This window comes from Scyliorhinus canicula, chromosome 21 (genome assembly GCF_902713615.1).
Source record: "Scyliorhinus canicula chromosome 21, sScyCan1.1, whole genome shotgun sequence".
Lineage (NCBI taxonomy): Eukaryota > Metazoa > Chordata > Chondrichthyes > Carcharhiniformes > Scyliorhinidae > Scyliorhinus > Scyliorhinus canicula.
In genome coordinates, this window is record NC_052166.1 from 38226227 (window position 1) to 38251186 (window position 24960).

The 24960-nt window shown below is 45.6% G+C and overlaps 1 protein-coding gene across 5 annotated transcripts in view; it reads right to left on the reverse strand.

The window, feature by feature from the left end:
- The window catches only part of whrna (whirlin a), a 251445-nt gene that overhangs the window by 107116 nt on the left and 119369 nt on the right, over nt 1-24960 (reverse strand). For all 5 annotated transcript variants that reach the window (XM_038781827.1, XM_038781825.1, XM_038781826.1 and 2 more), the window contains exon 5: nt 5052-5260. In XM_038781827.1, the coding sequence (XP_038637755.1) occupies nt 5052-5260 (209 nt within the window). The remainder of the gene's footprint in view (nt 1-5051; nt 5261-24960) is intronic.

The following is a 24960-nucleotide window of genomic DNA, read 5'->3' on the forward strand; positions in this document are numbered from 1 at the left end:
TGTGAATGTGTTTTTAAAAAAAAATAAAAATAGAACCTGCAATAGACACTTGAAAATTAATCTCATACCAGCATAGGACCTAAGGTGAGCCCATGGTGGATCCTTGATTGATTGGCAAAGAGGGTGGAAGGACAAAGGCGATGGGTGCGGGTTGTGGTTGACGTGAGATGGCATTTGGCATGGGACAAAAAAGATTATGAGGGGTGGGTAGAGCGGCATAGGTTGGTGTGGAAGGTGTGAAGGGTGACAGAGTGGATAGAGGGACACATCTGGCATGGAGCGTATGGGACCACGGAGGTTAGATGGGCAGCAGGGCATGGCATGGGTTGGTATGGATGCGGCATGAGGAGTGTGTAGGGAGGCATGGAGGATATGAGACCGGAGGATTGTTTTTTTGTTTTATTGGGTTTTTTTGAACACGTGAGCCAAAGTCCCTGAGCACCAAGGTGGGCCTTTCATGCAGTCTACCTCCAAACCCAGCAGCGTCAGGGGCTGTCTTCACACTTTTCCAGGGAACTAGATCCAATCCCTGTTAACACCCATGCCCCATCACGACTGGGCACGAAAATCCAACTGCCCAGGACACTTCCTCCTGAGTCAGATTTGCAGAGCTGGGAACTTTCCGAACTCTGAGCTCCTGACTTGACAGTGAAAATTCAGGCCGCTATCTCCTATCCCACGCACTCACATTTCTGATCATTGTTTCGTGTGTGGACCAAGAATTTACATTGATCAAAATTGGCAGGGATTACAGACGTTTAATACTCTTGATATTTATGTAACAAGCACCCGAATATGTGTCTCAGGGTGGCACTGCTGGGGTGGCAATGTGAGGGGAATTCCTTCTCCCTCCCGGGGGGTATCCCTAACTATGTGCCCTTGGTGGGCCTCCCTCGGCTGCTTCACGTTTTTCAGTACCAGTTGTAAACCTCACCGACATGATGCTACGTTGGCAAAGGGGGAATTTTTAATGTGGGGAGGAATATGGCAGGGAAGCCCTTTCAGTCAAAGTATATTTATTGAAATAAATTGTTGTGTTCCTGCACTAGCATGGGGGCAGGGAAAATCACAGAACAAGATATCGCTGCCAAGAGTTTTGTTTAACTTGTCTCACGAGATGTTACGACGCCATTGCTATTTTCGCCACCCACCACTGTGCATCGGGCTTGGGCGCAAGTGGCAGAGGCCCCACCACCAGGGCCAGACAGCAGTGCCAGGAGAGGTTACACAACCTCCTCAGGACGGCCAGGGTGTGTAGGCTGCACGTGCACCTGGCACCACACACCTATAAACCCTCCCCCCCACCCACCCACCCACACACATACACACACACACAGAGTGATCGAACCCCACTCGCCGGCAGTCTGCTTGAACCTCACCCTGCACTACATGCCAGCATCCATACCATCCACCATGGCCGGATGCCCTGGCTACAGAGGCCACCAACTGCCCACCTCCTGTGCTTACAAATTATGGAATAATTCTCCCCAGTATCACTGAAATTCATGCCCATTCCATTTCCAATAATGTGAATCATACATTTGAAAATTAAATCTAAAAGATGCCGACACATTATAAGTTGCAACAGTTGCTCAGAGGCTGAACCTGAATTGTAACACCTGGAAAAAAATCATAAAGGGATCAGAACAATTAAAATTCATACTTATAAGGGCGGCGAGGGCATGGGTTCGATCCCGGCTTTGGGTCACTGTTGGTGTGCAGTTTGCACATTCTCCCCGTGTCTGCGTGGGTCTCACAATCCTAAAAGACGTGCGGGGTAGGTAGATTGGCCACGCTAAATTGCCTCTTCATTGGAAAAATTATGTACTCTAAATTTATCATTTAAAAAAAGTTTGTATTTATGAACAACTGTCCTCGGAAAAAAAACCAGATTGTTCCGACAAACGCTTGAAAGAATAGAACAAAAATTTAGCGGTTTTGACAGCACTGCTCCCATCATAGAAAGTTATCAAATGTGGAGTGCAACAGCATTAAATGGAGGGACTTCAAGTGTTCTTGACAATCAGAGACAATCACGTTCCTAATAACAGCCAGGGCAGTTATTCTGTGCACAACAGCTATTTAATTAAACAATAAACTTCGAAATCCCCAAGTTTATGAGGCATTAAATGGCTCCCACATGCAGAATAAATAAGCAAAAGTCAAATCACGGGACACCCATTCTGCAGAATTCAAAGAACTTTTTGTTTCATTGTCGCGACACCGATTGTAGGAGATTTTAATGAAGAAACAGTTCAAATGGCAGGTGAAAACTGAAGAAAATGAAGGTAGACTTGGATTGTTACTGATTGGGTAAAATACAAAAGGACTTTGCAGAGCTCCGTTGCCCAATTAAGTGGTTCCCCGCCTTAGGGTCCTGAGGATTTTTCAAATCACGAATACTTAAATACTTGAACGAATTAAAGAACTGATTCAATGGTCTTTTCAATGGTTCAGTGGTTCAGTTTTAAAGTGTTGGACCATTTGAAACAAGGGGTATTTACTTAAATTTTGCACTTGGTTTCCTAGGCCAGATATAATCTTCTGATTCTCCTGCTCTGCGGAATTACCTTTCACACCATTAAACTTAGATAATGTTCATCCTTAATTTTAACTTCCAAGTTTCCTAATTCTGTCCTCGTAATCAATTGGTTTAAAACTTGAAATCATCCTCGCTGCTTTCCTCCGAATAGTTTCCGCTGCCTCAGCGTCTTTTCTCATCAAGGTGACCGTGGTCCTGACATTCCCGAAGTGTTCTCTGGTTTCCCACTTGAACTCCAGCTGGAGACATTTTAGAATCATAGAACCAGTACAGTGCAGAAGGAGGCCATTCAACCCATCATGTCTGCACTGACGCTTCAAAAGAGCACTCTATCCATTTGCACTCCCCCCGTCCACCCCACCCTATCCCATAACGTGCGCATCCCTGGACACTAAGGGACAATTTAGCATGGCCAATCCACCTAACTCGCACATCTTTGGACTGTGGGAGAAAACCGGAGGAAGCCCACCCAGACACAGGGAGAAAGTGCAAACTCCACACAGACAGTGACTCAAGAACGGAATTGAACCTGGGTCCCTGGCGCTGTGAACTTTTGGTGGTGGTGGCATGTAAAATATAATGGATACCCAGTCCACCGCTTTGCCACCCTCCAACAAGCTGACCCCCTTATCACACTAGGTACATAGGTACAAAAATCAGCAACCTGCCTGCCACATATTTAAATGAATAATTAAATGTCAATTATGCTCACCGACCCCGAGAATACATAGCCCACGCCAAAATATGTGTGTCGTGATCAGGCCAATAGGAGGGGGCAGCCTGATTTTGCGGCCTAGATGAAAAACAATGGGAAGGAAGCAGAGGGGGCATCTCATTCGGTGCGCGGCCAGTGTGCGTCCGGGGGTTCCACCCCCAACATGCCAACCCCTGCCCCTTCCTTCCTCACCACCTGCCCTTCAAAAACCAGCCCCCCAACTCCCCTCCCTGAGCTTTCAGGTCCTTTCCCGCCCTAAACGCCTGGGAATTACCTAGTTCCGGCTTCCATCTTCTCCGTGCTGGGTGGGTGGGCCGGTTTCGCTCAGTGGTTTAGACAACAGATTTGTGACGCAGAACAAGGCAAGAATCGTGGGTTCAATTCCCGTGCCGGCTGAGGTTATTCATGAATCCCTGCCTGCTCAACATTGCCCCTCGCCTGAAGTTCGGTGATCCTCATGTTAAACTACCACGTCAGCTCTTCCCCTCAAAGGGGAAAGCAGCCTATGGTCATCTGGGACTATGGCGACTTTACCTTACCTTACCTTACTCCCTCTAACAGTCCTGGCACCGCCCACAACTGAGGTCTGGTGCTGCTTGGACTGCCCGAACTGCCAGTCAATCAGACTGGCCAGCATCTCTTGAGGGGTTTCCCACAGAACACCACCAATCCCATTTCTGCCTTGTTAAACCCACCCTGAGAGCGTTATGGCTGTAGTGCAGGCTTCCTTCCACTGTGTGGACTGCCAGCTAACTTCCCTTCTGGGGAGGGGAAGGGGCGCAAGCAGTCTGACCTCTGCACCCCAGCCCCCAACCCCCACCCCACTGTAAAATGCAGTCCATTTATTTATTTGTTTATACATTCATAATTTCACTGAGAGACTCAGGAGCGACATGTCGAAGAAAAGTAGATGGCACCTCGCTCAGTATTTGTTGCGTTACGTGGGAGTACTTGATATTCACACAGGGTACTGTGGCTGAATTGAGAAAATGTTCCATTTCTAGTATCATTATCCCTCACATTAATGGCATAGTAATACTGTCTACTTAAGGACCGCAATAGCCATCTGAAGCATCAATCCATCGTGGAATCAGTTTATTTGACCAAAATAGCTTTCCGCGCTTCATCAGGTTTTATCTTCGATTGTTTCGGGCTCCTCGAGAACACTTCAGTGATCACAATTTGTCCGTGAAGCCTCTCAGTTCTAATCACGTTGAAATTACTGATTGTAGCGTCACGTTTTGCTGCACCACCTTCTGCCTCCTTACTTGGCCACTTTGTACCTGCTCTTGCCCTCACAATTACCACCAAATAGGGAGCCTCGCAAGTTCTTTTCGCTCAATGTACAAATTATATTTGGCTGCATGCCGAACACCTCATCACATCCCTTCGACAGGTCGCACTCTCAATACACCGCCATGTCAGACCAGGCAATTCCCAATGTCGGCCTGAAGCAAAATGTCGCAGATATCGGTTGGGTAAAATAAAAGTGGGCGGCGGATCAGGATCGAACGTCAGGTGGTATTTAATAAACCAAAAAATGGCCTCAAGGGAAACCGAAGAAAGGAGAGATTGAAAATGTCTGCGACCATTAAAACTGTGCCAGGAATGTAAACATCATCAAATAAATCATACTTTTCAAACAGAGAAGAAGAGACTTAGCAAACCGTTCTGTAGAATTGCATCATTTTCTACTTAGATGCCCAAAGGTCTGCTTCTCATGAGAAATATAGTATCATATGATGATATTAGAAGTATTTGTTCTGGAGCTGAAGTAACCAAATGAGGACTCACCCTACAGGCACGCTGAAGGCAGATGTCTCACTGAGTTCCGGGCCTGTGATCCATTTAGTCTCATCCACTACTGTCCGAGCATGAGGCAGTCTCCCAACATCCTTTATTGTCATCATGAGGTGACGTGAAAACTTTAGGATTTTCACAGCTTCATCGTGGGGAATATTGAGAAAGCTCCTGCCATTCACCTCTATAATCTGGTCTCCAACCTAATAGAGAGAAACCTCACAGTTACTGTAAACTACAGGCATTAGAAATGTCTACTGTTGGAATTAAGTAGAAAACAGCAATAGGAGCCTGCTTGTTCCGAATAGGATTACACTTTACATTCATTGCCTGCAGCTTGTTTTTGCTGCAATCTTTCGTGGGAGACTGAGTTGAGGAACCCAAAATGGTGCTGTTGTACAGAATTTCGTTATTTTTGCAATCTGCACCATTAAATGCCAAGACATGGGCTGTGCCGACAGATTTCATCCATGATGATCCCAGCTGTGTTGGCGAAGAATACCATTTTATGGATATCACGCCTTTTCCCACGGGATGAATGTTAAAATCACCAAGGAAAATAACAAGGGCATGGTCTTATTCGCCTCACTGAAGAGTCAATTAGGCCTTCATTAGTTTGAGAACTGGGTATAACTACCACAAAATAGGGAGCGAAACATGGCAAAATCTATGAAGAAAATTAAATAGTTTGGGGAATTATAATCACTATTTGTTTCTCTGTGGAAACAATTTTGAGATTCAGTTATACTTAAAGTGTGTGAGTTCAAACAGAAGGCAGCCATTCAGCCAATCGAGTCTGCACCACTTCCCCACCCTATCCCCACAACATAACCTGCATATCCCTGGGCACCAAGGGGCAATTTAGCATGGCTAATCTACCCAACCTGCACATCTTTGGACTGTGGGAATAAACCGGAGCACCCAGAGGAATCCAACGCAGGCATGGAGAGAAAGTGCAATCTCTACACAGACAGTCACCCAAGGTTGGATTTGAACCCGGGAGCCTGGTGCGGTGGGGCTGCAGTGCTAACCACTGTGCCACCGTGCCACCCTTGTGAACAGAGATAGGGTTAAAGGCAGAAATAAACTGGAAGTCAGCTTTTTAAACACCAAGTGAACACTGAGACTCAGAAAGGTGCGTTGCAGAAGGGCAGTCACAAGCTATTTGTTTAAATAAAATTTGATGTGGGATACCATGGCATTGCAATGACAAGTTACATCGATTCAATTACAAGTGCACAATCGTAAATTGCTCTGCATAATTACTTGTCATTTCAAAAATAAAGCAGCGTATTAATTGTTTCTCACCACATCCCACTAAAACGTGGACATTCTGTCCACTAAAAGATGGGGGAAGAAATGTGTGAAGGCATGTGTGAAAGGCAGGACATCCAGCTGCATATCAAAGGGGATATGTTGAGACATCGCCGAGTTTAGGTAAATGTATAAATAGATGTGGAGTAATCAGCCTTGGTTCAGTGCGAGCATTCACACCTCAGGGTCAGAAAATTCAAGTTTCCACTCCAGGGATCTGAACGTATCATCCAAGTTGACACTTCAGTTCAGTAACTGAGTGAGTGCTAAACTGTCAACTGTCAGATGAGACTTTACATCTACCCACTCAGCTGAACATAAAAGATCCAATGACACTATTTCAAAGGACGGGAGGATGTCAGCAATATGGAAGAATGGCAGAATGAATGAATCCTGACCAATACATAACCTTCAACCAATGTCACAGAAACAAATGAGCTTGTAATTGATCTCATTGCTGTTTGTTGGTCCTTGCTGTGCACAAATTAGTTGGTGCATTTCCTACATTGCAAGTCACTCTGCCTCAAAAGTACTTGATTGGCTATAAAGTGCATCGGTACATCAGTAAGTCATTCTATATAATGGCTATAGAATCGCTAACATGCAGAAGGAGGCCATTCGGCTTAATGAGTCTGCAACGACCCTCTGGAAGAGCACTCTGTCCAAGTCCACTCCCCCATCCACCCCGCCTTATCCCCATAACCTAACCTGCACAGCCCTGGACACTAAGGCATAATTCAGCATGGCCAACCTGCCTAACCCCCACATTTTTGGATGAATGCAAGTTCTTTGTTTCGACATGATGCTGAACTTTTCCGCCGCCTTCGTCTCCGTGCTCACTTCTCCAGACAGGAGTCCTCCCACATTCAACATGCCCCACCTCTAGTAGTCGCCCACCACCTGGACCCCTCCCTCCAGCCGCTTACCTGCTCTTGATCTTTTATTCAGAAGTGTCAGCATGACATCGACCGTCTGAATTTCTCTGCTCCTCTCACCCTTTCTAATCTGTCACCTCATGAACTGGCTGCTCTCCGCTCTCTCAGGTCCAACCCAGACTTTGTCATCAAACCCACCAACAATAGTGAGGTGTTGTTGTCTGGTGTGCTGACTTCTACACCTCTGTGAACGCCAATTCTCAGACACTTCCTCCTACCTCCCTGTGGGCCATGAACCCACCACCGAACATCAAGCCATTATTTCCAGGACTTTCACCGACTTCATCTCCTCTGGAGATCTTCCCTCCACAGTTTCCAACCTCATCATTAGCCCGTCTCTACCTCCTCCCCCAAATCCTCAAACAGGACTGTCCCAGTTGGCCCATTTTGTCGCCCTATTCCTGCCCCACCAAACTCAATTCTTCCTATCTTCACTCCATAATCTCTCCTCTTGTCCAGTCCCTTCCCACCTACATTTGTGATTCCTTCGATGCCCTACATCATATCAACAACTTCCAGCTAGCCGGCCCTAGCCGCCTCCTCTTTACCATGGATGCCCAGTCCCTCTATACCTCCAATCCCCACCAGGATGGTCTGAGGGCTCTCCACTTCTCCCTCGAACAGAGGCCTGAACAATACCCATGCACCAGAGGACAAATTCAGCCAGACAGAGGAGAGTAGTGTGCATGCTGGGGTACATGTGCAGGCAGGGGCATATGTGGACGCAGGCATGTGTGTGCATCCGGGGCATGTATGCATGCGAAGGCATGTGTGTGCACTTGAGGGTGTGCTTGCTTGCGAGAACATGTGTAAATGCAGGGGTGTGTATGCAGGGGTCAGAGGATGGTGAGGGGATTCATGTAACCTGAAGATGAATTAAATAATCCATTAGAATCCATAGACTTTTCCAAGACTTCCTATTCATTCTAACAACAGAAGACAATTTGCAGCCACCTACTATGATTGCAAACCTCTCACTCATATGGGTATATGTGACAACATGCCACAGAATTGTGGGAAGAAACTGGAGCACCCGGTGGAAACACATGCAGACACGGGGAGAATGTGCAGACTCCTCACAGACAGTGACCCAAGCTGGGAATCGAATCTGGGAACCTGGCGCTGTGAAGCAACAGTGCTTACCACTAAACTAGGAAGTACAAAAGTAATTATACATTGGAATTCTATTCCAATTAAGAAACATCCATATAGATTTAATCCACTCAAATTGGCATAGGTTCAAAAGGACATTGAAAGCATGCTTAAGAATGATATTGAAGTGAGTTGCAGTTATTGGAGCCCACCTATTGTGATGGTACCAAAACCAGATGGAATATAACGATAGTGTGTGGACTATAGAAAAAAAATCAATGCAGGTACATCAGATTTGTGTCTTATTCCTAGTTTAGAAGACTATATTGAAAAGGTTGGACAAGCAAATTACCAAACTTGACTTGCTTAACGGATACCCGCAAGTACCTGTATCAGAAAGGGCAAACAGAATTTCGGCTTTTATAATCCTAAATGGTCTGTATCAGTTTAAAGTTATGCCGTTTGGAATGATGAATGCCCCAGCAATATTTCAAGACTGACCAACAAGGTAATTTTTGGACACAAGAATTGCGCAATCTATAAAGATGATCTGGTGGTGTTCAGTCACCTGAGGAAGGAGCAGTGCTCCGAAAGCTAGTGTTTGAAACAAACATGTTGGACTTTAACCTGGTGTTGTGAGACTTCTTACTGCAGTCAAATGTGGAATGAGCATTCGAATAAGAGTTGAAATGATCAACTACAGGGAGGCTGACTTGGTGGTAAACTTGGCTAAGAGTGAATTTGCAAAACCCCAAGTCACATTCTTGGGCCAAACAGTTCGACGTGGTCAGGTGGCCCCATAGAGAGTCCCCAATATATTCAACGAGAAGGGAAGTTCTGAGGTTTCTGGGCACTAATGGTTTCTACCGAAGCGTGGCACGGTGGCGTAATGGTTAGCACTGCTGCCTCACAGCACCGAGGTCCCAGGTTCGATCCAGGCCTTGAGTCGCTGTCTGTGTGGAGTTTGCACATTGTCCCCGTGTCTACGTGTCTCAGCCCCACGCAGAAGATGTGCAGGTAGGTGGATTGACCATTCTAAATTGCCCCTTAATTGGAAAAATTAAAAACAACTGAATGGTTTCTACAGGAAATTCGTGCCAAGTTTTAGCAAGTTTTGTTTTTCCTGAAATCTAAATATTCATCAAAAGCAGTTTTCAACCGTCCAGAAGGAGATATTGAGTTTTGTAATGGCATTGCAACATTTATAATGCTAATAACTCATCAGAGACATCTGTATATACAGACCAGAATGCATTTCTGGAGAAGTTTAAAAATCAAAATGCAATTCTGTTTAGGTGGATTTTATTGTGACAACCATTTAACTTGAAAATTATATATATCATGGCTTTGAGGTGTGAGAAAGATGGAAAGTTCAAAATTGGAAAGGAAAGACTGAAATGGACTGCACTAATGTTTAAACTCTCATGCCTAAATTTCTTACAGAGAACGAGTAGCATTGAGTAATGAGTTGTGTTTAAAGTTGAAAAGGCTTTGGAAAAATGAAGCCATTTTTACATATTGCTGGTTCATTTGTTTTAAGGGGGAGGTGTGATCAATGTTTTCTGAAAACAATTATATAAATTGTATTATGTATATATATATATCTGTTGCAGTAATGCTCATAAAGCTATATATATTTGTTGAAGTAATATTATTCAAGAACCTCGATTAAAATTTCCGGAGTCTGGCTGCTAAAGCTGCAATTAAGAGGCTGTAAAAGATTAGGCTTTGATTAGTTTTAACCATTTACTTGTTTACAAATGGATGCCTTTTTTACGATTGCTGGAGATTCCCTGGAGAGTAGATAGTTTGAGACATTATATTTAATCCCAGCTAAGCAGATCATGGAACATAATGGGATGCAGATGATGTAATGAATGGGAGGAGCCAGGTCTGTAGCAAGATGTTTTGGCACTTGGATTTTTTATTCTGACAAAGAAGGTGCTTCAGGCTGTTCCTGAAAGAGTCTCTCTCTCCAACAATATTTCCAAGAAAGGTCTATACAAAAGTGCATCACGTATCGCTGTGCTGGCTAACTTTATTAACTAACTTTATTTTGATCTGGAGAAATCCCCTGATCCTTAGGATTGGGTTAGCTGATGGTCTCACGAGTGAGTCTGTTACTCTGAGAGGGGCTGAGTACCAGGGAGGGTTACAGCTTCCACCGGTGTATGTGTCCTTTGTGTGGGGTTAGTCCTATTAATCCGATGCTTTATCTGCTGTAGAGCTATGCATTTTATGAGTGCAATGAGGAGTCCCAACAGCTGGTGGTCCAGCAATTGAGGATGGCCATGAAGATGAGTCACTGTCGACTAAAAGTGTTAAGAGTATGTCAGCACTTTCTGTTTCTAATTACGCAGATGGTTCTGCTTGTGTGTGTGTGTTTGTGTGTGTGATTGAAGGAGATGTTCTGTGATGTCCTTTTGGTGTACATTAAACTGTCTTTGAAGCTTAATCTGTTGTTTATTTCTAGGAAAGGTGCAAACCTGGGTGGCACGGTGGTGCAACGGTTAGCACTGCTGCCTTACGACGCCAAGGATCCAGGTTTGATCCTGGCCCCTGTCCATGTGTAGAACTTAGAACAGTACAGCACAGAACAGGCCCTTCGGCCCTCGATGTTGTGCCGAGCAATGATCACCCTACTTAAACCCACGTAACCCGTAACCCAACAATCCCCCCATTAACCTTACACTACGGGCAATTTAGCATGGCCAATCCACCTAACCCGCACATCTTTGGACTGTGGGAGGAAACCGGAGCACCCGGAGGAAACCCACGCACACACAGGGAGGACGTGCAGACTCCACACAGACAGTGACCCAGCCGGGAATCGAACCTGGGACCCTGGAGCTGTGAAGCATTGATGCTAACCACCATGCTACCGTGAGGCCCCCAAATAGTTGTTTCTTTTTTTTGTTTGGGCAATTTAGCATGTCCAATCCACCTAACCTGCATATCTTTTTGGGACTTGTGGGAGGAAACCGGAGCACCCGGAGGAAACCCATGCAGACACGGGGAGAACGTGCAGACTCTGCACAGACAGTGACCCAGCGGGGAATCGAACCTGGCACCATGGCGCTGTGAAGCCAGAGTGCTATCCACTTGTGCTACCATGCCGCCCTAAAAGTAGTTTGCATATTCTCCCCGTGTCTGCAGAGGTCTCACCCCCACAACCCAAAGATGAGCAGGATTGTCTGAGCTATAAACTGTCCCTTAATTGGATAAAAAAAGGAATGGTACGAACCCAACAATGACCACAAAGGCCTTTGTACTGTTTGGTTAAGCAGTGGTGGAGTAGTACTGTCACTGGACTAGTAATCCAGAGACTTAGAATATGATCTGGAGGCCCAGGTTCAAACCCTGCCATGGCAGATGGTGAAAATTGAACTAAAATCATGACACAATTGACATTATTACACAAATGCCCTTTAGAGAAGAAAATGTGCCACCCTTATCTGGTCTGGTATAATTCCAGAACCACAGCAAACCCGTTGACTTTCAAAAACCCTCTGAAATGGAGGGCAGTTAGGGTCGGGCAGTGAATGTTGGCCCCAGACAGAAATGTTCATGTACTGAAAATCTAAAACAAATGTCTTCACATTGGAAAAGAAAACATGTTTTCATTCATTTTAGTTTCTAGGCACAGATTTGAACATAAATTACCAACCTCTTGCATTCGAAAATTGTATGTTTCTATCAGAAGCACCTCTTAAAGACTGAAGTTTTACAAAACAAATGCTGCAGCCACCCACGAAGAGCAAACAGTAAAAACTGGGAAACGAGAATATTGGTCTGAACTGATTTGTCATTCTGAGCAACACCGCAGAACGAGCAGAATTTCCCCCCCAAAAGTGACAAAGTACCAGGTTCTGACCGGAAAACAGCGCCTGAGAAACAGGCAGGTTTTCCGTCGCGATCTTCCCACACTTTGCAACTTTTTAAAAGGAGGGCGTGTTTTGTGCCATTATTGTGAGAGGTGGGGCCTAAAGACAGTGGCAAGCCCGACTCCACAGAGATCAGGCCACCCCAATGTCAAAATTAAGTTAAAGACCCCCCCACTCTCCTACCACAGATTTGGGACTCCACCTCCCTCCCCACGTCCCCATCAATGATCTCTGGCATCAATCCCACTCCCCCGCACTCACAAGGATCGCTGGCATCAAACCCCCAGCTCCAAGGATCACTGGCATTAACCCCCAGGATCGCTGGTATTGGGGCCCACTTAATGAGTCTCCCTATAGGCCCCGCCCAGTGGCAGTACTAATCTGGCACTGCCATGGTGCCAATTCCTAACCAACTGGTGGCTCCTCTGGCCTCCGAGCCACCGGTGCGGTCATCCCGTCAGGAGGCTCGCAGTGATTCCCGTTGGAAATCTGACATTTCCAGAAGATTTTTAATATTTAAATATAATAAAAAGTCTGGTAATCAGATTGACGCCCTCGCTGGATGTGAATCTGATTCCGTCACTAGCAGGGAGCGAGGATATCTCACGAGAGTTTCCAGCCATAATGGGATCTGCATCGGGCATTATGGGACTGGAAAACTGCCCCCAACATTTTTATTTTGTTACCAAGGTACAAAAAATGTTATTATTTAGTTGAGTGTTGCTGAAGAAAGACATTTTGTTGAAGCTTTTCATCTTGTATTCATCAGACACTCGCAATAATACCAATGTCAGGAGAAACAACAACTTTATATTGTTTGAGAAGAGAGTACTGATTGGTTGGCAAATGGTCCTTGATTGGTAGAGGTGTTACCATGGAAAATGCACCAGTTACTGGTGACTGACAGTTGACTGTCAAGCATTGTTTGAAAACATAAACCAGGCAGCCCCACTCTGCTTGGCCAAGGCATTGCCCTAAGGAATGAACCAGTGAATGGCTATCACTTATTTTGCTCAGCTAAAACAGGCGCAATGCGTGTACATGATCTTTCTGTCTGCAAAAACACAGCCCTGTAAGGTGTGTGGCTTCCAGCACACACAAATATGCCACACTGCGAGCCTGATTGACAATCATAAATTGCTTGTCAGCATGATTTTTAGCACACTGGAGATTATTTAGGCAACATTGTCCAATCGCGCAATCACATCTAATGCTGGACATTGTGTTTTGAATTTTGTAAGGACGGACTGGTTGGGTGCGGACTCCAACTTGCCCGTTGCAAACAGTGGCTGGGGCATGCTGTTTGATAAGGACCGCCTGTCTTTAGGCTGTATGGCCTACAGACTTAGCACTACAAAGGGGCTGAAAGTCATATAGAGCATCATTTGTAGGATAGGCAGAAGGTTTTTTGGTTTCATGGCAACATGTATCAATCTTTTTATGCAGGTTCAATAATAACTGCCTGCACGGTATTGAATATATATCTGAAGGGGCTAAATATACCAGACTATGGATTAAAGATAGAGGAGCTGAGGGACCAATTGGATTTTTCTTTCAAAAAGCTGGCTGAGAGACCAAGTGAGCTGCCTCAGTGGTGTAACATTCTATGAATCTATGATTTAGCGTAGGATTTAAGTGCATATTTAAAAAATATATATAAACTTAGGCTGGTAGTGTTGCAGTCCACTGATTTTCAATGTTCCGCGATTGAATTTACTCCTGTGATTTTAATCTTGACCAGCTGGCAGAGGGTGGAGTTAGAGCACTTCACCATAGGGAGGGGGGAGTGCAGGCAGTTTTTGGCAGCTGCTGCTGGAGGGGCACTGGCACAGCTTTGGGCATGGAATATCTCTAGGGAGACCAAATCTGGTGCAGGGAGGGGCCAAAAAGCATGGGTAAAAATAATGCAAAATGGATCTTGAACAGAACACAACCCGCACAAAAAAATAAAATCAAAGCTTGCTTCTCAATCTCATCAATTCAGCAGCTTCATGCTCAGAACTCCAGCTGATGTGAGATCGATTTTTCAATGCTGGCATGTGGTATGTCCACACTTTACTGCTCATTATTGACAAGCAAATAAACACAGACGTGCTAAAGGCCGTCGATACAATAAAATCCAGGTTAACTCTCCTCAAAGTTTCTCGGCATGAGCTGGTCACCTGCATCAATGTAAAGATACGCCACTTTCACATCTAACCATGAGAAACACGACAGCATTCGTTAAGCTACAGTGCAACCTCGAGAACAATATTCGAGACATTTGACATAATCACATGAATACTGGAGCTTTCACCATCTGAATTTCTTGCAGTTCTCCATCTGGAGGGTGGAATGATATATTGTTCGTTCAGTACACAGACTGTGCAGGTGTTGTGGTGGCATCCTGGATACATAGGTATATTTGTCGACACAAGAGAGTGCCAAACCCTGCTCAAATGATATAACAACACATTCCGAGCATCTGACATCATCCAAAAGCCTTATTTACAGACAAACCGAGCACAAGCATTTGCATCTATGCAGTTGGCCTTGACAGGGTTGGTGGCAGTGGTGGGGGGGGGGGGGGGGGGGGGGGGGGGTGGAGAAAGATGTTTGGTGTGGGGGCAGGCTGGTGGCTAAATTTCAATTCGTTCTGTTTTTCTCTCCTTAAACGGGTTTCCACAAAAATGTGTCTGACAAATCTGTGTTCTTGTTTCTCTAGAGGGAAGAGCCATGCATTAGTTTTGTCGAAATAATAACTGAGCTGAGTGCCATAGTACAAGTTTAGCACAACTGAGTTAAATAGTTTGTCCAGTCTGCAAATGCAGTCACCAAGGTAACTGCTAGAACACCGCTATACACATCGTATATTTGTGTGCTCGCAACCGGAGCAAGCAGGAGATTTTTCGTGGACACCTTAGGCAGAAAACAATCCCGTTGAAAAAGGGAGAGAGTGCAATGACAAAAAATAACCAACAGGATGTTCTTTGCACGTGCACAAGAAACCAACCACTAGGGGTGGTGAGATAAAATTGGGTCCTAGCTGGCGCTAAACTGCAAGACGTGTGTTAACACAGCACAGTTTGCAACACACTTCAAAACAAGGCCTGCGGTACCACCTATGGGGCAGTCTAACCCTTTGACACATTCTCCAGGATGAGATCTTCTTGTCTTGTTCTTCACACTGGGCAACGGAATTGAAAACAGTATCAACAAAAAAGCCCAGGCAACCCATTGTGCAAAACTTAATACTGAATCATTTATAACATCAGGAATGAAGTAGAATTCCCACCAGCTCTCTGCTGACATTAAAAGTTAGCCTGCAGAGAACAAAGCCTGAGCACACGTTTAAGAACAGATGTTGCTGCTTTGTGGTTGACCCCAGTGTGAAATGCATCATAACTCCGCTTTGTCGACCATGCTGCGTAATGCCTTTCCCCTTGAAACAGGGATCTATATGGTCTTACGGCAGAATTATGGACATAAGAGCATCGATTCCCCATTAAATGCGCAGTTAAATTTGTGCTTCTGGAAAGCAGAGGCGCTTTATCCAGATAAGCATCTGCCCCCAACATCAATGTAACTTAGCAACAACCGAATGCTTTCCCTCAGGCAAGTTCCCAGTGTGCTCTGCTGGTCATTACGATTTCTTTGCTGCAATCTGATCCATCCCTCACTCTCCGACAACCTGTGCAGCAGAAAACTGAAACTGCTTGTTCAAATCGGTTTGGGAACTGCCCCAACTGTAGTTCGGTTTGCCCTTGCTTGGGTGCCTTCCTGTGGAAGTTGCATTTCGAGCACTCCCCGTAGAAGTCATCAGCAAATCACCAATACTGCGCTATAAATAATATAAAAGATTATCTGCTCAGTCCCAGACGGTCGACAGTACCACGATAGTATAAAATGTCTGCTCAACCTGATACTGGCTTTGCTGTCATTTTAATCAAGTCTAAAATAGAGCTGATTGAAAACTTAGATTCAAGCCATTAATCAAATAGTTAACAGCAGTGTGATTTTATTTTGTGTTGTGACAGACTCATAAAGTGAAGAAAAAAACACACCATTACACTGGTTTTACAATGCCAATAAATAGCATAAATGGATTCTACCAGGAGAACTAACCCCAAAAGTGTGACGGATGGGGACTGTAAATAAAACAATGATGAGCGCCTGTTTTATTGGGAGTGTTTATTCACAGGCAAATTCAAATAAAGCAGGCTGCTTCAGAATCTCTTTCAAGTGGTACTATCTTCATCAAAAGCCTTTGGAGAGCCTTGTTTTTGCTCAAGACATCGAATATTGAAAGGAATCTTGAGGATTATATGCATACTGGGAACGCTCAGCAGGTGTGGCAGAGTCTGTTCGATAACTCGCTTTCTCTCTCCACAGATGCTGGCAAGCCTGCTGAGTATTTCCAGCATTTTTTGTTTTTATTTCAGATTTAGATTTTGGATCATTATCCACGTTCATGCTGCCAGTGGGGAAGCTTCCCTGGAGGCAGCACCATGTTGGACAGCTGTGTGCGATTATGCCAACAATTCCCTGATATCTACTATTGATGGACCAGTCTCCCCATTGGCAAGAGGAATTTGAACAATTATTATATTCCATATTTCCCCATGGAACTTTAGCGTAGTTGCTGGTGTGGTGTATTTTGGTGCAGTTGACTTAATTCCCTCAGGCTAATAAAGAAGGTCCTCTAGGGAAGGTCCATTCCCTGGTCCATCAAATTGCCAAGAGTAGAATTATATACCACAGCATTCGACTATTCAAAGTCACAAAACCTGCCAAGGCTGCTAGAACATTATTATTCCCTGTTAATTGTCCATTTGTGACTCTGTGCTGACCTTGGAATCAGAGAGATGTCGATTCAACGACCATTCTAGGTTGGCACTTGGGTGCAAACTGAGGGAATGCTGCATTGTCGGAGACACTTAATTCAGCTGTTAAAGTAGGGTCATATCTGTGCATTCAAGTGAATATAAAAGATTTGAAAGAGCAGTGAGTTCTCCCAGCATTCTGCTCAATCAATACCATTAAAAACATATGGGCTGTCATTTATTACATCTACTATTGGGAGGGTTTTGCTTTGTGAAATTTGGCTGCCATGCTTACTTATATAATGGCTGCACTTTTAAGGAGATTTGGATGTGGGCACCAAGTTTTTTCTCCTTTTATTCTTTCATGCTATATGAGCATTTTTGGCAAGGCCAGAATTTTGTTTCCCACCCCAAATTGTCCTTGAACTGAGTAGCTTGCTGGGCCATTTCAGAGGGCAGTTGACAGTCAACTCACATTGCTGTGGGCTTGTAGTGACATGTAGGTCAAATCAGTGGGAGATAGCAGATTTTTCCGAAGGACATTAGTGAACCAGATGGGTGTTTACGACAATCATGGTGACCATCGCTGATGACTTTGCTTTTAATTCCAGATTTATTAACCAAATTCATATTCCACCAGACGCCGTGGTGGGATTTGAACCTTTGTCCCCAAAGTTTTAGCCGGGGCCGTTGGATTACTAATCCCCATCACATGTAACATTTCCAAGTTTGCAGATGGCATAAAGCAAGGTGGGAGTGTGAGCTGTGAGGAGGATGCAAAGAGGCTTCAAGGAGATTTTCACAGGCTCAGTGAGTGGACAAGAACATGTCGGATTGTGGAGATGTGGAGAATGTGGAGAAGTGGGAGGGAAGCCACTTTTGGTAGTAGGAATGGAGGCACAGAGAGTAAATCTAATTTCTCCCTAGCCACTGGGCTGTTTGACTCAGTAGTCGATACAACTGCAGGTATGGCTATCGTGCTAGAAGCAGACACAAATTTCATGACACCTTCATTTTAAGACTGCCGCACCATTACACATACATAAGGATTATAACATAAACTGCTCCCTGCCACTTGCAGCTAAGTCTAGCTGGGGATATGTGTCAAACTGTGGAGCCAAAACAGAGGTGATCCAACCAGAACCAGTTTGCGTTCATTCAGTAAATTAGGGTTAATTAACGCGCATGCCAAAGTGGCAAAGATTGGTGGGAGACTAGAGGACTGGGAAATCTTTAGGGGGCAACAGAAAGCTACTAAAAAAGCTATAAAGAAGAGTAAGGTAGAGTATGAGAGTAAACTTGCTCCGAATATAAAAACAGACAGTAAAAGTTTTTACAGATATATAAAACAAAAAAGAGTGGCTAAGGTAAATATTGGTCCTTTAGAGGATGAGAGGGGAGTTATAATAATGGGAGATGAGGAAATGGCTGAGGAACTGAACAGGTCTTTTGGGTCGGTCTTCACAATGGAAGACACAAATAACCATGCCAGTGACTGATAGAAATGAGGCTATGACAGGTGAGGACCTTGAGAGGATTGTTATCACTAAGGAGGTAATGGTGGGCAAGCTAATGGGGCCAAAGGTAGACAAATCTCCTGGCCCTGATGGAATGCATCCCAGAGTGCTAAAAGAGATGGCTAGGGAAATTGCAGATGCACTAGTGATGATTTACCAAAATTCACTAGACTCTGGGGTGGTCCCGGTGGATTGGAAATTAGCAAACGTGACACCACTGTTTAAAAAAGGAGGTAGGCAGAGAGCAGGAAATTATTGGGGGCCTCACGGTAGCATGGTGGTTAGCATCAATGCTTCACAGCTCCAGGGTCCCAGGTTCGATTCCCGGCTGTGTCACTGTCTGTGTGGAGTCTGCACGTCCTCCCCGTGTGCGCGTGGGTTTCCTCCGGGTGCTCCGGTTTCCTCCCACAGTCCAAAGATGTGCGGGTTAGGTGGATTGGCCATGCTAAATTGCCCATAGTGTAAGGTTAAATGGGGGGGATTGTTGGGTTACGGGTATACGGGTTACGTGGGTTTAAGTGGGGTGATCATTGTTCGGCACAACATCGAGGGCCGAAGGGCCTGTTCTGTGCTGTACTGTTCTATAGGCCAGTGAGCTTAACTTCGGTAGTAGGGAAGATGCTGGAATATATCATCAAGGAAGAAATAACGGGGCATCTGGATAGAAATTGTCCTATTGGGCAGACGCAGCATGGGTTCATAAAGGGCAGGTCATGCCTAACTAATTTAGTGGCATTTTCTGAGGACATTACCAGTGCAGTAGATAACGGCAAGCCAATGGATGTGGTATATCTGGATTTCCAGAAAGCCTTTGACAAGGTGCCACACGAAAGGTTGCTGCATAAGATAAAGATGCATGGCATTAAGGGTAAAGTAGTAGCATGGATAGAGGATTGGTTAATTAATAGAAAGCAAAGAGTGGGGATTAATGGGTGTTTCTCTGGTTGGCAATCAGTAGCTAGTGGTGTCCCTCAGGGTCCATGTTGGGCCCACAATTGTTCACAATTTACATAGATGATTTGGAGTTGGGGACCAAGGGCAATGTGTCCAAGTTTGCAGATGACACTAAGATGAGTGGTAAAGCAAAAAGTGCAGAGTATACTGGAAGTCTGCAGAGGGATTTGGATAGGTTAAGTGAATGGGCTAGGGTCTGGCAGATGGAATACAATGTTGACAAATGTGAGGTTATCCATTGTGGTAGGAATAACAGCAAACGGGATTATTATTTAAACGATAAAATATTAAAGCATGCTGCTATGCAGAGAGACCTGGGTGTGCTAGTGCATGAGTCACAGAAAGTTGGTTAACAGGTGCAACAGGTGATTAAGAAGGCAAATTGAATTTTGTCCTTCGTTGCTAGAGGGATGGAGTTTAAGAATAGGGAGGTTATGCTGCAATTGTGTAAGGTGTTAGTGAGGCCACACCTGGAGTATTGTGTTCAGTTTTGGTCTCCTTACTTGAGAAAGGACATACTGGCACTGGAGGGTATGCAGAGGAGATTCACTAGGTTAATCCAGAGCTGAAGGGGTTGGATTACTAGGAGAGGTTGAGTAGACTGGGACTGTACTCGTTGGAATTTAGAAGGATGAGGGGGTATCTTATAGAAACATATAAAATTATGAAGGGAATAGATAGGATAGATGTGGGCAGGTTGTTTCCACTGGTGGGTGAAAGCAGAACTAGGGGACATAGCCTCAAAATAAGGGGAAGTAGATTTAGGATTGAGTTTAGGAGGAACTTCTTCACTCAAAGGGTTGTGAATCTATGGAATTCCTTGCCCAGTGAAGCAGTTGAGGCTCCTTCATTAAATGTTTTTAAGATAAAGATAGATAGTTTTTTGAAGAATAAAGAGATTAAGTGTTATGGTGTTCGGTCCGGAAAGTGGAGCTGAGTCCACAAAAGATCAGCCATGATCTCATTGAATGGCGGAGCAGGCTCGAGGGGCCAGATGGCCTACTCCTGCTCCTAGTTCTTATGTTCTTACGTTCTTATGCATATTTATTTAAAAAATGAGGGATCCTAAAAAGAGATTAAGGGGGATTTCTTCTCTCAGAGAGTTGTTAGTGTTGGGCGCTCTGTTCCCTCGAGAGTGGTGGAGGCAGAGTCATTGAATACCTTTAAGGCAGTGGTAGATAGATTCTTGACTAACAAGGGAGTCAAAGGTTACCAGGGGGTCGGAGGACTGTGGAGTTGAGGCCACAATCATATCTGCCGCGTCTTAATGAGTGACTGAGCAGGCGCAGGGGCTAAATGGCCTACTCCTGATCCTTATTCATGTGTTCGGATGCATGTAGTATGTATGTACATCTCCTTTCAAATTCCTAAAAGACTGTACATCCCTCAGCATGTGCAAGCTGATATATTAGCAGTTTTGTCACCTGGCTATCATGTGTGGCCAAAATTGTAATAATAAAAGTCAGTGCTGTGTTAAAGGAAATTCTTGTATGTGAGTATTCCATCATTAAGGCTAAGATTTCATTGTTGATTTCCTGCACCTGGAACCACAGCAGTGGGAAGATATAAAAACAAAAAAACACACAAAAACACAAGGAACAGGAGCAGGAGGAGACCGCATGGCCCAGCGAGCCTGCTCCGCCATTCAGCACCATCGTGGCTGAACTTGCGTTTCAACTGTACTGTCCCGCCCGCTTCCCCACATCTCTCGGTTCCCTGAGAGACCAAAATTCTGTCTATCCACAACCCGCTGGGGTAGAGGTTTCCAATGATTCACCAACCTCATGGTAGCATGGTGGTTAGCATCAATGCTTCACAGCTCCAGGGTCCCAGGTTCGATTCCCGGCTTGGGTCACTGTCTGTGCGGAGTCTGCACGTCCTCCCCGTGTGTGCGTGGGTTTCCTCCGGGTGCTCCGGTTTCCTCCCACAGTCCAAAGATGTGCGGGTTAGGTGGATTGGCCATGCTAAAGTGCCTGTAGTGTAAGGTTAATGGGGGGATTGTTGGGTTACGGGTATGTGGGTTTAAGTAGGGTGATCATTGCTCGGCACAACATTGAGGGCCGAAGGGCCTGTTCTGTGCTGTACTGTTCTATTAACCTTTGAGTCAATAATTTCTCCCCATCTCAGTCTTAAATGATCGGCCCCTTTACCTGAGACTTTGCCCCTGTGTTTTCCATTCCCCAGCGAGCGGAAGCAGCCTCCCAGTGTCCATCCTGTCCATACCCTTCAGAACCTTGTATGTTTCAATGAAATCAGCTCTCATTCTTCTAGACACCAGAAAATATAGGCCCAATTTTACTCAGCCGCTCTTCATAGGATAGTCCCTTCATCCCAGGGACCAATTTCTTGAGTCTTCACTGTACCACCTCCAATGCATACATGTCCATTCTTAAATATGGGGACCAAAACTGCATACTCTATTCCAGATGTGGCCTCACCAAAGCCCTAAGTTTGATTAAACACAGGAAGACAGGGCCAGATGTAGGCCATTCAGCCCCTCAAGCCTGTGCCACCATTCAATTAGATCATGGCTGATTGCCGACCTCAGTGCCATGTTACTGTGCTATCCCCACAGCCCTTGATGTCATCAGTATCTTTTATAGCCCTCTGGCGGAGAGAATTCTAAAGATTCAGTAACCTTTGAGAGAAAGAAACCTTTCCTCAGCACTGAACTCGACAGCAGCAAAATTGGCGCTGGTCCTGGAGCAATTCCAGAACCGTTAAAGGGCCAGCACCGACGCCACATGGAACACAAGCCATTCCAGTGAAAAACGGTGTTGGATTCGCTGGGGTTGGGAATGGCACTCGAGAGGCTGACAAGCTGCAGACACATATTAGCACTGCATTCCCCACGCACACTCATCCCAGCAAACAAGATGGCACTGATTGTGGTGGAGTGCGCCCATCCCGTTGATGGGTCGGCTGGGGCGAAAGGATACCGAGGGACACCCACACGACCCGTGGCACTAAGCAGTCAGCAACATGTGCAGCTGCATGGTTACCTTACAGATTGCAGCAATGGTGTTCCATACTCATCCACCCTGACCCCACGGCCCACGTCCTGGCCACCCCCCGCTACACCCTTCCCCAGCCTTGGCAGAAATCCCCCGGCCTGTGACACGACTGTCAGCGCACTATGGCAATGTTGAACACTTTCTGACCCCCCCCCCCCCCCCCCCCCCCCCCCCCTCTCTCTCTCTCTCTCTCCCTCAGCAGCCATGGCGGCTGTTCCCTATTTTTGAAACCACAAGTGTAACTTGCCATCGGTAATTCCTCCTGGCGGAGGCAAAGCATCTCGAGGCCCGAGAGAATATGGGGTCAGGCCCGCTAATCATATGCCAACAGCATTCACTGCACGTGCGAGGTAAGACGCACTGACACCGCTGTTGAGGCACTGGAGCATGGCATTCTGTTGGGCGCCCGGTACCAGCCACAAATTCATGCCATTCTCCATCCACCCGTGTTTCCCGATTCCAGCGTCACAGTGGACACTATGGGCAATTTATCATGGCCAATCCACCCAACCTGCACATCTTTGGACTGTGGGAGGAAACCGGAGCACCCGGAGGAAACCCACGCACACACGGGGAGGATGTGCAGACTCCACACTGACAGTGACCCAAGCCGGGAATCAAACCTGGGACCCTGGAGCTGGGAAGCAATTGTGCTATCCACAATGCTACCATGCTGCCCTTAAGAACAAATCAATCTGCACTCCATTATTCTACCATAATCCATGTACCTATCCAATAGCCGCTTGAAGGTCCCTAATGCTTCCGACTCAACTACTTCCACAGGCAGTGCATTCCATGCCCCCACTACTCTCTGGGTAAAGAACCTACCTCTGACATCCCCCCTATATCTTCCACTATTCACCTTAAATTTATGTTCCCTTGTAATGGTTTGTTCCACCCGGGGAAAAAGTCTCTGACTGTCTGCTCTATCTATTCCCCTGATCATCTTATAAACCTCTATCAAGTCGCCCCTCATCCTTCTGCATTCTAATGAGAAAAGGCCTAGCACCCTCAACCTTTCCTCGTAAGACCTACTCTCCATTCCAGGCAACATCCTGGTAAATCTCCTTTGCACCTTTTCCAAAGCTTCCACATCCTTCCTAAAATGATGTGACCAGAACTGCACACAGTACTCCAAATGTGGCCTTACCAAGGTTTTGTACAGCTGCATCATCACCTCACGGATCTTAAATTCAATCCCTCTGCTAATGAACGCTAGCACACCATAGGCCTTCTTCACAGCTCTATCCACTTGAGTGGCAACTTTCAAAGATCTACGAACATAGACCCCAAGATCTCTCTTCTCCTCCACATTGCCAAGAACCCTACCGTTAACCCTGTATTCCGCATTCATATTTGTCCTTCCAAAATGGACAACCTCACACTTGTCAGGGTTAAACTCCATCTGCCACTTCTCAGCCCAGCTCTGCATCCTATCTATGTCTCTTTGCAGCAGATAACAGCCCTCCTCACTAGCCACAACTCCACCAATCTTCGTATTGTCTGCAAATTTACTGACCCACCCTTCAACTCCCTCATCCAAGTCATTAATGAAAATCACAAACAGCCGAGGACCCAGAACTGATCCCTGCGGTACGCCACTGGTAACTGGGCTCCAGGCTGAATATTTGCCATCCACCACCACTCTCTGACTTCTATTGGTTAGCCAGTTCGTTATCCAACTGGCCAAATTTCCCACTATCCCATGCCTCCTTACTTTCTGCATAAGCCTACCATGGGGAACCTTATCAAATGCCTTACTAAAATCCATGTACACTACTGTCACAAGTAGGCTTACATTAACACTACAATTAAGTTACTGTGAAAAGCCCCTAGTCGCCACATTTCGGCGCCTGTTCGGGTACGCTGAGGGAGAATTCAGAATGTCCAATTCACCTAACAGCACATCTTTCGGGGCTTGTGGAAGGAAACCGGAGCACCCGGAGGAAACCCACGCAGACATGGGGAGAACGTGCAGACTCCACACAGACAGTGACCCAAGCCGGGAATCAAACCTGGGACCCTGGAGCTGTGAAGCCACAGTGCCACCCACTGTGCTACCGTGCCTGCGCATGGGGGTAGAAAATGTGAGCATAGTTTTTAATGAATGATTTCCATCTGTCCTCACAGATGCGGGACATGATGCATGCATTGTAGTTAGAGAAGTGTGAAATACTGAATGGAGTAAGCATTGTGAGAGAGGAAATATTAAGGGTTAAACATCTTTGGAAAGTGCCAGGCCTGTACAAAATACATCCCAGGCTGTTAAAAAGGCAAGGGGAATAGGAGGCTATCATTTTCCAATCCTCTCTGGCGACAGGAATGGGGTACCAGTGGTCTGGAGAGCTGTTAGCATTGCATCATTTGTTTAAAAAGAAAGAGGTTGATAGA